Source organism: Protopterus annectens, chromosome 2.part0, assembly GCF_019279795.1.
Source record: "Protopterus annectens isolate FY-2018-M chromosome 2.part0, PAN1.0, whole genome shotgun sequence".
Classification (NCBI taxonomy): Eukaryota; Metazoa; Chordata; order Ceratodontiformes; family Protopteridae; genus Protopterus; species Protopterus annectens.
In genome coordinates this window covers 1,326,875,819-1,326,890,309 of record NC_056728.1, presented here as the reverse complement: position 1 = coordinate 1,326,890,309, position 14,491 = coordinate 1,326,875,819, and the positions used below count along the sequence as shown (strand labels likewise).

The 14,491-nt window shown below is 37.6% G+C and overlaps 1 protein-coding gene across 3 annotated transcripts in view; it reads left to right on the top strand.

Annotated features, from left to right (window-relative positions):
* ATP8A1 (ATPase phospholipid transporting 8A1) overlaps positions 1–14,491 on the top strand; it is a 3,191,789-nt gene that overhangs the window by 865,579 nt on the left and 2,311,719 nt on the right. For all 3 annotated transcript variants that reach the window (XM_044061519.1, XM_044061518.1, XM_044061517.1), the window contains exon 7: positions 952–1,025. In XM_044061519.1, the coding sequence (XP_043917454.1) occupies positions 952–1,025 (74 nt within the window). The remainder of the gene's footprint in view (positions 1–951; positions 1,026–14,491) is intronic.

Sequence of the window (14,491 nt, the reverse complement as noted above, 5' to 3'; positions counted from 1 at the left end):
ATGGTGATGAATGATGTCATGGATAACATCAGATAAAGAGTTATGTACTCACCATAACTTGGCATCTGTGTTATCCTATGTCATCATTCATCGCGTTTTTCCCTTCCACCATCCCCCTACCTTGTAGATCAAGGAAGAAGTTGGAGTGTTTCCTTCCATTCTTGTGGAAGTAGCCTTAAGGTACATTGCAGCAAACTCGATCTGGGGGTTAGAGGGCAGTGGGGCATCATGGGAGAGGGAGGAGCTAGAGCCTTGGATCCATTTGTAGTCTGTTGCCGGCTTAGATCTGATATTGGATTCCAGACCCTATAGTGATGAATGATGATGTAGGATAACACAGATGCCAAGTTATGGTAAGTACATAACTCTTTTTTTTTCAAGTGCTTCAGTCCCATGAATGTTTGTATTGGAGCTTGTCAAGGAGTGCTAGAGCAGTCCAGTCTGCTCCTGTAACAAGTTTTTCTGTGCACATTGCAATCTCCTGGCACTCTGCATTCACAGCTGCAGACTTAACACTAGCCAACTAAGAAATTCATTTCCTTTGAGAACTATTACCCAGATCTTAAGAAAGCATGATGATGACCAACTTTAAGACCTGAATTTAAATTCCTTTTTGTGAACTGAAAATAATGCAGCACATTTTTGTTTTACAGATAAATTAAAACACAGCTACTTTTGACATATCCATGTTGGTTATATTTAACTCCTGTATTTTAATGCTGTCTTAGAGAGGTTGTCTTTTAATGATGAGATTGATTTATTGTGCATTTTTCATGAATCATCATCCAGCAACAGAGTTTCTTTTATCTTTTTTGTTCAAATATTCACTTATAATATTACAGGAGTTTCTGTTAGCATCTAATAGTTTGTAATTTGTTAATATTGTGTACTCATTTAAACAGTTGTTTAAAATTCAAGCACATAAACTACTTTAATATGTTTTTTCTCCAGGTAGTAGTCGGAGATATAGTTAAAATAAATGGAAAAGAGTATATTCCTGCTGACACAGTACTTCTGTCATCAAGGTAAATATATCACTAGAGTTAGTAGTACAGTGAAGGCATGTTGTCCCCATTTTGTGCTCCTTCTTGCATTCTCGGTGGAGTTAAGAAAAAATAGCAAATTCCATATTAACTTAGCATGCATGATAATATATACTGCTACATTTAAATCAAGTCATACCAACAGTGTGAAAACTACCACGTTCATGTTATGGTGCATGATTTACTTGCATTCAGTAATATTAGTGCTATAAAGCTGATGAAATAAAGATAATCAACTGTATTTAATGTTGCCATTCATTGACATTGTCTTACACATACTGCATTACTGCATTTCTGCTGATCGATTATTTGTAGTGCAGCTTGATGTCATATTCTGTTATTTCCTGGAATTTCCTAACTTTTGTGTCTAGAATTGAATGTGTTCTTCAGCAGTATTTATCTTAGTTCTACAAGTCTTTTTTTGGAAATATTAATGTACAGAAAAACAAGTCATTTCAATATTCAAATAAAAAATAAATAATTAAAGCATTCACTGTATTCTGTGTCACATGCACAACACTCAGGAGTTCTTTTCATAAAACCCACTTTATGTGAATAGACTGTATTGCCTCTTGACTTTGAACTTGGATCTTTCACTAACCAAAACCTGGTGATGAAAAAATTAGCATCTACTTAATCATACCATATCTAGAAAGCCTCTGCATGTGAACTGACCCTTGCTTATGTTACGGCGACCTAGTTCTAGTATAGTGAGAAATAATATTTGCAATGTAATAATACTTTTATGTGAGAAACACAAGCAGAAATGTTTCAGTCGTCTAAAAATAGTATGAATTATATTGTAATAAACTTTATTTTATAGGAGTATTACATTGGATATTTTATCCCTAGTGTTATAGTACATTTAAATAGAATTAAGACAAAATGACTTCCGAAAGCTCCATAATGTGTTTTTTTCTTTTTACTTTCTCTTCTGTTTTTGTTCATTTGTGTGTCCTATCATTTGCTGACTTAGCTGTGTGGGTTGCATTGCGAGTATTTTGAAGGTGACGAGCAGATAGTATTCACTGTCTGATCTTTTGCTTCACTGATGTCTGCAGAGTTTTTATGGGAGGAGATGTGCAGTAGGGGGTCCACCTTGCAAGTAACTTGCCAAGAATTGCAGTGTGTATCCCCAGAGTAATAGATGTATAAATAACCATTTTGTGGTTTACTCATAATGTTCAGTATGCTCATGTAAATCAGTTTACTTAGAAAGTCATGTTGTAGTGTGCTGTACTAAAGAAGGTACACATGAAATGTATTTGTTTTATTTAGTTTATGCTTTCTTAAAACTAGTAGAATATTATGTGAAATCATAGCTGAGTACAGTGTCATAAGATTAAGTTCAGTGTGCAAGCACATAATGAGAATATAAGCTTTCAGGGGAACCCTTGCCATATTTTGGATGTTAATCTGTTATTCTGATGTACTGTAAGTAGTCACCAAGTGGATAATCTACAAGATGACTAAAGTCACGCTATCTGGGACACAACAGAATTTAGCCATAGCTCATGTTAACTGGTTTATATGGTTTAACATCATGAAAAAGTGGAAACAAGTGACTCCTTCATATGTCTAGGAAATCTGCTAGACTGAAACCTACATGTTTAGGGAAAAAATGAATTATTAAACTACTTTTTGGTAATGGAAAATTACATTACCAATCTGTGGAAGTAGAACTGCAGTCAGAAAGGGAGTTTTACTAACTCAAATTGAATGTTGCCTTTGATTGTGTCAACCTGTAATTACACACACACATACAAATATTAAAACCTCTACAGTGAACCACCAGCAGAGTATGTTGTTTTATTACCATTTGCTCCCAGTATGAACTTCAAAAGTACATCGTAAGTAAAGATAATTGCCTCCCTATCCAACATATAACAGACTTAACTCTTTGGATTTCTGTTATTTAATCTTTCAAAACATTTCCTTTTCTAGTAAGAATACTTTTGATTTAATTTCTCCAAGTCTTTGGGTTTCTAACACCATGACAGCTATGGACCCCCATTCTTAAGTCAAAGTATGATTAAAGTTCATGAAGTTAGTATTGTTTCAATTTTTGATGTTAGCCAAAAGTGCTCTTTACAACATCCACAGTGTACCCAAAATCGACTCCTTCTGCAATTCATAGAGTTACATGTATCAGCAGCATATCTAAGTACGACTGTAAATTCTTTTTTATGAGACCCATTGCTCTTATTACTATTGGAACTGTCTGAACATATACTTGCTCAGCCACACCCCCAATTTTCTCACATCCTATCAAATTTCCTGCCTCGTTCACACTTTCAAACTCTCCACTCCTGTCTTACTGCCACACCCCATTCCCTACCTTCCTAATACTACTAATTTCCAACCTTGCGAAGCTCACCAAACTCAACATGCCCTTGCCTTTTAAACTACTTTATCTACTCCTGCTCCTTAACATCCTTCTTTTATACTATACCCTTACTTCCTGCGAGTACTACACCCTTAGCAGATCTCCTAGCTTAGCTACTAGCTCTGTCCTTCCCCTAGTTGAACAAACCTATATTAACCTCCTGTCGCCCTGCCCTTACCTTCCTCCACACTATCACAGAGTACTCCATAACAGGTATCACACAACTAGAAAGTTCTACCTAATACCCTCTAAAAACTCAAAAATATTTCCACTCCTTCAAATACTCTTACTGTTACATGGGGACATTCACCCCAACCCTGGCTCAAATAATTCCCTCCTCCACACCCTCTCAAACCAAACTACTAACAATTTGAGTTCACCTTTCTCTTCTAACTCCCTTTCAGTAGCACACCTAAATATTTGTAGCATTAACAATAAAATTACACAACTCCATGCTTTAATTGACCTCTACTCATTTCATATTCTCTGTCTTACTGAAACCTGGCTTAAACCAGGCACCAAAGACAATGAAATTACTCCCCCTGGCTATAGCATTTTAAGGCAGGATCATCTAAACAAAAAGGGTGGTGGAGTTGCTTTACTTTATAAATCTGAACTACAGGTGTCCTCTATTGACTCCCTGCCTCCCTCCCCTGCCAATGCTGAAATACTCTGCAGCAAATTCCAAGTAAATAAAAGCAAAGCCATATATATAATATCTTCCTATATCCCTCCTGGCAACAACTTAAATACACTTGAAAACATTCTTAGCTGGCTCTCCTGTAGCTTTCCTCAGGAAACCATACTCTTAGGAGACTTCAATATTGATTGGAACTCCTGCATATCCCCCAAACCCACCTATCACCTCAACCTCTTTAATTTTCAACAAACCATAAACTTCCCAACTAGGATTCACAAATCTACCAATAAACAAGCCATCTTAGACTGGATATTGGTCAGCAATAATCCCCTCTCATATAAAACTGGTATACTCCCTGACAATATCAGCGACCATTTTCTCACCTACATCACTAAACAAAAAAATAACAATCTCAATCAGGCCAGCTATCGTACTATATGTAACAAAAACAACTTTAACCTTCCTACTTTCCTCAATGAACTCAAACAATGTAACTGGTCAGCTCTAAAACACCTTCTACTTGAGGAAGCAGTTGCCCATTTCAACAACACATTCCTCCAAATTCTTGAGCATCACGCCCCCTCACGCTTAATTAGAACAGGATCCAAAGCTGCCCCTTGGCTTTCTAAAGAAACCAAGCAAATAATGCTATTAAGGAATAAACTATGGACAAAATGGAGAACTACTAAAAACCCAACTGACCATCAAAACTTCAAACACCTTAGAAATACCACAAAAAAACTTACCCATCTTGATAAAAAAAAATATTACCTTCAATATCAAGAAAATCAAAATCATAACCCCAAAAAATTCTGGTCAGGAATCAATAAACTGCTCCATCCAGGGAATACCAAAACACCTACTCCAGCTAACTTAGCACAGACCCCACCCAACTTAATAGCCAATACATTCAACAACTTCTTCTCTGAAACAGTCACCTCTCTAGCAAAGAACATGACTCCCCAAACTTCCCTTAAAAACACCTCTCCTCAAAATAACACCCCCACTCTAACATTTAGTACAGTCTCCACAACCTATATACACAAGTTACTCTCAAAACTTAAACCATGCACTCCTTCAGCCGACCAGCTACCAGCTGAATATCTGCAGCTAGCAGCAGCAGAACTAGCATACCCAGTCTCCATCTTAATTAACAGAACAATAACCAAATCTACTATCCCTTCCCTCTGGAAAATCTCCCATATCATTCCTCTGCATAAAGGAGGAAACACTAATGAACTTTCTAATTTCCATCCTATAGCCTTATTATCACCACTATCTAAAATTATGGAGCGTTGTATACACCAACAACTTTTACATCATCTTTTACATAATAGCCTACTTTCAGACTCCCAACATGGTTTTAGACCTTTCCATAGCACTTCCACTGCTCTTCTCTCCTTCACAGACACTATCAACAAAAATCGCAATAACAACCTATACTCTTCTGCTTTATTTCTTGACCTCTCTAAAGCCTTTGATGTGGTCAACCATCAACTTTTGCTAGACGCTTTGAAATCTCTCTCACTTGAATCTTCGGCATTGCACTGGTTTGACTCTTATCTGAAAGATAGACAACAAGCAGTCCTTTGGGACAGCCATCTATCCTCTCAGCTCCCAGTCACTATTGGTGTCCCTCAAGGATCCATCTTAGGACCCCTTCTCTTCTCCATATTTATAAATAACCTGTCTACTTCACTCCCAACATCTCATGTATTCAATATGCAGACGATTCAACTCTCATCTGTTCTGCTGTATCTCCAGCTGAACTTCATTCTTCCACCCAAAAAGTCTTTACAGCAGCAGAAAAATGGTTCCAAGATATCTGTCTCCTCCTTAATCCCCAAAAAAACAAATTATTACTTTTCTCTCCAACCCTTAAATCTGCCCCTCTCTCCTTTTCTATTGTGTCTGACAATGGCACTATTATTACACCTGATTGTTCCACTAAACTACTAGGTGTTACAATAGATAATCAACTAAATTATGATTACCACATTGACCTAACCATCAAAGCTGTTAATAAAAAGATAGGTGCCCTCTATAGACTTAAGCCCTTTCTAACAGCAACTACCAGGGTGTCTCTAGCCCAAACTCATCTTATCTCGACATTACTGTATGCCTCCCCATCTTTTATAAACCTTTCAAAATCTAACCTTCAGAAACTTGCCACAGCCTACCACAGCATTGCCAGGTTTGCCACAGGTTCCCCATTTCACACCCATCATTGTGTTAATCTCAAAAAGCTTGACTGGCTTGAACTTCAAAATCTTATTCTCCTACATCAATTAGTTATCGCCTATAAAATTCCCCATTACCCTTCTAATACACCCATACTAAATAACCTTGTTGTCCCTTACAGGAATCTTACTTCCCTTCGCTCAGCTAACAAACTACTAGTAGCCACTCTCAAAACACACAACAAAGCTGGGGACTCCTTGTTTACAAATGCCATTGGCTCATACTGGAATAAACTTCCCATAGAACTGACCACTCTAGGCTCATCACAACTTTTCAAGAAACAACTAAGGAACTATTTTAAATCTCACTGGCTATGCCCTTGCTCGAATCCTGACTGACCTCAGCATCCAACTCTCTTTTCAGCTGTCTCCATTACTCTTCTACTTGTCTTATCACTAGTACTACCCCTCCTCTGTAGCTCACCTACCATCCACATGGATATTACTTTTCCTTTAAATTCAACTTCTCTTTATTCTTGTCATATTACTGCAACCTTTATACTTGTTATATTACTGCAACATGTCATCTCACCTTGTATCTAAATCTACATGTTGCTCCCAGCTGTAGAAATCTGCTTCTTAAAACTAGTGCCCTGGCACAAAACATTTATCAAAATTGTTAATACTGTAAATAGTTGAATAGAGTCTTGTGTGAGTTACTTTATTTCTTTTTTAATTGTACTCTTCCTACTCTTGCAAAGAATTTTGAAAATAAATCCTCACTCTATGTTATAGTTTTGCTAAATTACTTTTGCACTGTTACTATGCTACATGGGAATAGTTCTCTACATGCTTATAATTTGTATCTTATTGTGCTATTTTTTTGTTTTTATTATTTACTAGTATATAGTGGAGCTTTTCTCCTCGGGCCTCTGCTGAAAATGGACATGTATCCAGTTAGACTAGCCCAGTCAACAAATGTAAAATAAAATAAAAACTTCTTCCACATTGCCCTTGTTTCTGCTTGCAAATTCTGGTATTCTATGACTTTGTGTCTCTCTCTTTATGTAGGACATTATAATCATTGGGTGTAGCAATTTCAATGATTAATGCTAGTTTTGTCTTTTTTTTTATGGACTACTATATCTGGTTTCCTCGCATCTGTTTATTGTTTTCTATAATGCTTTGTGGCTGATGTTTCCTGTGTTTCTCAGCTGCTTCAGTATTGTTGTCTTTGCATAATCCCCAATGCAACAGTCTTGCCACATTATTATACCTTTCAAAATAGAGGCCCTCTGCCATTAAAGTATCACACCCAGCAACAGGATATGCGCCTGTTTCCAATTCTGTTTTACAAAAACCTGCATTTGCCTGTTTCTCTGACATGTTCAATGGACTTTGCAAACCAATGTGTATGTAGTCCACTATCCTAGGCCACCAATATTAACCTTTCATCTTTTGGTTTAAATTCACCTCTCCTTAACCATTCCTGCATTCGATCCTGATCAACATGAGGTTGCAGGAGTTTCTGTACTTGCAACTATATTTATGCCTTTTCCATATTTCTTGCCTTCTCATCTGGCCCTTCACCTTACATTCTTTCTTTTGTTTTTGGCACATTTAGTTGCTGCCTGATTTTTGTCTACTTCTGGTTTGATTTCCATTCCTGCTTTACACCGATATTCTTCTGCTTAACTAAACAGGGAATTCATCTTAGATTTGTTCTCTTCATGTTTTAAAACTTTCACTGTCTTTGGATATTGTGAGGTCGACATATATATTTACAGCCCTACTATTGCAGATCTGTACATGTAATCAATTTCAAAGAGGCCCATACCTCCTTCAGAGTGAGGGAGATATAATGTTGGTATACATTGATTTTTATATGTCATTGGATAAGCATGAATCATTTTTCTTGTTTTCCTTTTTAATTTCTATGAGTCGTTTGGGTTTCTAATACCATGATGGGAATGGACCCCATTCCTACGTTAAAGTACGATTAAAGTGCATGAAATTAGTATTGTTTCATTCTTTGATGTTAGCCAAAAGTGCTGTTCGCAGCACTCGCAGTGTGCCCAGTAATGACGACTCCTGCAATTTGTATGGAATTACTTGTATTGGTAACATGTCTAAATACAATTGTAAATTTTTTTTTTATAAGACCCATTGCTCCTACTACTATTAGAACCGTCTGGGTATCTTTCTTCCATATTGCTCTCGTTTCTGACTGCAGATCTTGATATTTTATGACTTTGTCTCTCTGTACTCAAGACACTGTAGTCACTGGGTGTAACGTTTTCATTGATCAATGCTACTTCTGTCTTCTTTTCATGGACCACTGTATCTGTTTTTATCGCATCTGTCTTTTGAACTGTTGGTAATGGGTGATCCCATATGATGTAGACTTCATCCTTTTCTGTGATGCTTTGTTTCCAGTGTTTTTCAGCTACTTCAATATTATAATGTTTGCACAATCCCCATTGAAACAGTCTTGTCACATTATTATGCCTTTCAGTATACAGTCTTTCTGCCATTAGTATACCACAGCCAGCAACAAGCTGTGTGACTGTTTCCAATTCTGTTTTACAAAACCTATATTTGTCTGTTTTTCCCACATGTTCAATGGACTTTGTAAACCAATGCATATGTAGCCCACTATCTTGGGCTGCCAGTATTAACCTTTCATGTTTTGGTTTGAATTTGCCTCTCCTTAACCATTCTTGTATGTCATCCTGATCAACATGAGGTTCTTTCAGGAGTTTTCTGTACTTGCAACTATATTTATACATTTTCCACATTTTTTGCCTACTCATCTGATCCTTCACCTTATATTCTCTCTTTTGTTTTTTGGCACATTCAGTTGCTGATTGATTTTTATCTTCTTGTGGTTTGATTTCCATTCCCACTTGACACCGGTATGCTTCTGCTAGACTAAGAAGGGAAGTCATCCTAGATTTCTTCTCCTCATCTTTCAAAACTTTCACTATGTTTGGGTCTTGTGAGGTCAGCAGATATGTATGCAGCCCCATGATTGTAGATCTATACATGTAATCAGTTTCAAGGAGGCCAAAACCTCCTGTTTTCCTGTCCAGGTGATCCAGTACCTTTTGAGGCCAGTCAGTTACCCTAAAACTGTAGGTTAGTATAAGAAAATCAAATTGGTTTATAGCTTGGACTTTGTTCCTATATGATAGGGGTGTTTTTAGTATTAATTTTAGTCTTCGAAAATATTCTTTACTGAGTTTTGCTTGCATTTGTTCATGTTTTATTGTTGATCCTTTATCAATTCTCAAATATGTATGCACTCCTTCTTGGTCAAGTTCGTTTGTATCACATTCCTGTCCTAGACTGATATTTTCTTGGTGCTGCAGATTTCCCTCTTTAAATGTTGCTTTTGCACATTTATCAAGACCAGGTGACATTCTTATATCATATGAGAAAGTTTTAACCACTTGCAGTTGTATTTTCATCTCCTTCTCTGATTAACTATTCAGTTTTAAATCATCCACAAAAAGAAGATGAGAAATCTTCAACTTAGCAGTTATCTGGGAGCCAAGTTGTGACCATGGCCTAATCTGTTAAGTAGACAGCTTAATGGGTTAAGGGCAAGATGAAAGAACAGTGGTGGCAAGGAGAATCCCTGGAATCTCCCCCTTTGAATTTTTATCTCTGGGGTAATAATTTATCCTTCATCATGGCTAAGGTGGAAAGTGGTCTGCCACTGCTTCATACTCACTGTAATATAATCCATCATTGTAGAGTGTCTGTTATACATCTGTAAACATTAATTTATACATGAGTGTGGGATGCTATCAGATACTTTCTTGTAATGTATCCATGCCATACTTAGATTCTTCCCCTTTTTAAAATTCTCCATTATGACTTTATTTAACAACAATTTGATTATTTGTTCCATATAAACTTTGTCGGCATCAGTTCCAGTTTATAGTTTATACATTGTTGGAAGGCAAGTTATTGATATTGACTTTTTAGGATAGCTTGCAGGTTCACTCTTAAGAAGGAGTATCATTTTTCCTGTTGTCAGCCAGGCTGGTATGTGTTCAGGTTGTGCATGTAAGTATTTTTTACTCTGGGCCAGATCTTCGTGTAATGATGTTAATACTTTTAACCAGATGTTAGGTACAGGATCCGGGCTTTCAGTTCGGAGCTTTTATTAATTTTGTTTCAATTTCTTTGGCTGTTACTTCATTCCATTTCATATCGTGAACTTCTTGCTGTTTCTTTTACTTCTATACATTTAGCATTGACGCCTCACAGCAAGAGGTTCTTCTGTTCGATCATTGGCTGGGGAGCCTTCTGTGCGGAGTCTGCATGTCCTCCCTGTGGTTGCGTGAGTTTCCTCCGGGTGCTCCGGTTTCCTCCCACATCCCAAAGACATGCTGTAAGTGGATTGGATACTCTCAACTGGCCCTAGGTATGAGTGCGCGTGTGTATGTGTGCCTTCTGTAGAAAGTTGGGCTCCGGGCTGGAAACTCGACACTGTAAAACTGCACTGTCATTCATGAGCGAACAGATGATCGGTTGTGGTGACCCCTAACCGGGAAAAGCCAAAAGAAGAAGAAGAAGTTATGTTCCACAGGGTCCTCATAGATATTTCTCCAAAGTGTTTCTTTTTTTTTCTTTAATTTTCTTTTCTTTTTTTTAGTAGCGTTTCTCTTCGTTTTGCTTTGTTTCTCAGTTCTCTGTAAAACTTTTATAGATCATCAATGATTTGCTTATTTTGTACTTTTCCTTTATATTTATATAAGTTTTTCTATTTGTGGTGATATCTTTAGTTTATTATTTGCAGCAGTGTGCAATAGATCCCGGTTTGTTCTAATATCGTGCATTGCTTTTATCACATTTATCTATCTAGGTATTTTTGTTGATCTGTTCTCTCTTCTGTACTCTTATTTGCTTTATAGTTTTCTCTATTTGATACTTCCATGATGGCATTTGGTTTCTTTCCTTCCTTTTCTTTGTTGCTCTGTTTTTGTGGTAAGACTTTACATGTTGTTGATTTTGCTGCATAGTGATGTATCCTATTTAATTAATTCTGTTATATCACGTGGATTTCTGTTAATTGTCTTGATTATTTGTTCATTTGTTTTATCAGACTTTCTATAATCTGTTTCTTTCATCAGTCTTAATACAGTCTCAGATCTGCTGAGACTAATATTTCATCCCTTTAAACTCAGACTACAGAATATGTTTATAAGCAGTGACCAGAGCTTCTCTCTCTCTTCTTGTCCTAGAGCTATGGAAGAAGCTTTCATCTTCGGGTCTATATTATGATAGCAAAATGGCTGAACACTGAATGCCATTTCATCAACAAATAAATAGCAAACTACAAGTTGCGCGAACGGCCAGATCACTGATTTTTCCTAGGGAAAAAAATCGATTGGCTGTCACTGTGAATTTGCCCTTTTCCCCACTGAAGTGCGATCTCGGAGTTGGTATATTTAGTTAGAGGGGGTTGTGGGGGGCAAAGCCTGGTGTGTCGTGTCTGGTTGGCCTACCGATTTTTGTTTTTTCCTAGGGAAAAAAATCAGTGATCTGACCATTCGCATAACTTGTAGTTCGCTAATTATGTGTCGATGAAACAGCGTATGGTGTTTAGCCATTTTGGTGTCATAATATAGACTCCCATTTTCTTGCTTGTAACTAAAAATGGTAGTATTTTCTATCTGGCAAAGGAATGGGGGCTGAATGCTGACACTGCCTTATTAAACTGCTGGCGTGCCTCTGACATGTTGATCTATGTCTGAGTTGCTGTGTAATGAGGGTACATTCATCAGCACTGTTAGCCTCTTCAGCAATCCAGTAGCCAGCACACCTCTGTAGACCTGAATTTTAGGTGTAAGAATCATCATCCTCTTTTTGAGCTTGTCTGTGTTGTAGCATTAGGTTTGTATGATAGAATATGTTCTTTCTGGTAGCTGTCCTGTCTTCCAGATGTATATCCGTGCTTCATAGACTTTTTTGTGCAAAAATGTACTTTTGTCTTCATTCAGAATTGGGTATCCTTGAAGGACCAATCATCATTTTTAAATGATTTATATGGTTTCTTTGAAGTAGCACTTTCACTTTTGTGTTTTTTGCAGAGACGCAGGTTAAGGACAAACAGGCGCTTCATGTTGTGGATAACCTTATGTATGAGTAGCTCTCATTATTTCTTTTGAAAGGTAAACATATTTCATCCATCTCCTTTTCTTCAGGAGAATTTTTTATTGTAAAGGTAATGAGCCCTGCAGGACATACCCCACTGAATTTAGACTTTCATTAAAGGTAGGTAGGACCCTTTACTGCTACCTGTGTTAGCTGAATGGATGCTGTCAGATGACAACAGAGTGAGGCATCTAGCCTGCAGTGAAAGCACTTCCCTTAGATTTTCAGGCCATATGAGATCTTCACTTCTTAACTTGAGTTCTCTTTTTTTTTCACTTTGTCTGTGCTACCTATTGATCTGGGCATTGGTGACTAGAACTATAGTTAAAGTACGGTTCTGTTCTGTTCTAAACTGAAAAGAAAAATAAAGAGGTGTGATGTTGTGGGAGTTATTTTTCTCAGACAGGAGGACGTGGCATATGTTCAGGAAAGAATATAGAAGGTTGTTTTATTATTTTTCCTCTGAGTACGGGGGGTAGGGGGGAGTATGCATTATGTTATGGTACTAGTTATAGACATTGTATAGTAGCATGTTGCTCTGTATTGACTACAGCCTGACTGTGAGGGGCAGAATTATGAAGCCGTGACTATGCCCAAGATCAATTAGCCACTCAGATACTGAGGAAACCAGGTACATGCGTGTGTGTGTGTGTGTGTGTGTGTGTGTGTGTGTGTGTGTGTGTGTGTGTGTGTGTGCGTGCGTGCATGTACGTGGGAGTGAGCAGCTGATCTCAGTTCACCCACTCTTAGGGATGGGAGGCAGGCCATCTTGCTGCATTGCTGGTGGCTATCGGAGAAAAAGGTATATAGCCTACAGTAGACGGGGCAGGGTTGTGTGCTTAATTTTGTCAAGCTTTGTTCACATGAAAACTTTCATGAAGCACATACAGGGATGTATACATCCAGAGATGATGTCATTGCAGACCATCGCATATGTGAATGCAGATGTTAGCCTCCAGAGGAGGAGTTTGGATTAAAGTATGACCTGATGACTATTAGAAATCAAAAGGCAGTCTTTTATACTGATAGAAAAAAGTAGACACAAGCATTTGTTCATATCATAAGACAAGTTATTATTTTTACATCAGCTTTGTGAATTGAAGTATCTGATATTCATGGAGGTATTAGGATAACAGATTACTCTGCTATAGACAGGAAACAAAATCAGTGTATATAATGTAATTTAAGCTCAGCCAACTCTACTTGGCCTGTATACCATTCTGAAAACACCTACATCAGCATTAAGTTGTGGTGAGGCACCTTTTGAAAATCAAATGTCTGTCAGCTCCGTTCCATAAAGGGATGTCCACGGTCTTTGTTTTGAGCTGTGTGATGCGAGTAGGCGAATGGACTCCATGATTTTTGTCATGCTTCATCTCTTCTTACTCTTGCTTGTCATATATCTGTTTTTACACAGACTTCATTGCATGATGTTCCTCTTTCAGCAACATTCTTAATAGATGTGAGCAGAATGTGTTCCTGCATAATACATTCAGTTATGTATTCAAAGTTGGGTAGTTTTAGCCTGTCTCTTACACTTCAGCATATTTCTTTAGTTTAGAAAATGCATTTATAAATACAATTAAAGAGACAGATGCATATTACCTGTCCAAAGAAAATAGCATTTCCATTAAACTTCTTACAGTGGCCTCTTATAGTCAAGTTTCACTTCAGAGGGAAATAACCGGACCAGTTTATTGCAGAAGGGCTGATGGCTGGCAAACAGCGCATTATTAATTGTAAAAAAACCTTCATTACAATGCAGCTGACCCAGGATCCTCTAGTCACATTTGCAGTGAAGAAGCTGGTGGGAGAGATGGAAGTGAACTGTCAGTTTGTTCATCTTGGGGGGGGGGGGGTATTTCATGTCTACTAGTCTCTAAAAGAGGAGGCAGGAAGGTCATTTACTGCAGTAGGGTGGGGTTTACTTTGTGCATGAGGACACCAAGCAGTACATAGCACTGCAGCAAGAAAATGGAGTTTGTATGATAGTGTACAGTCATTACAGTATGTTGTTGTGCATTTCTGTTTGGGCAGCATGTACACCACATCCACGAGTGTTGGGAACAGGATA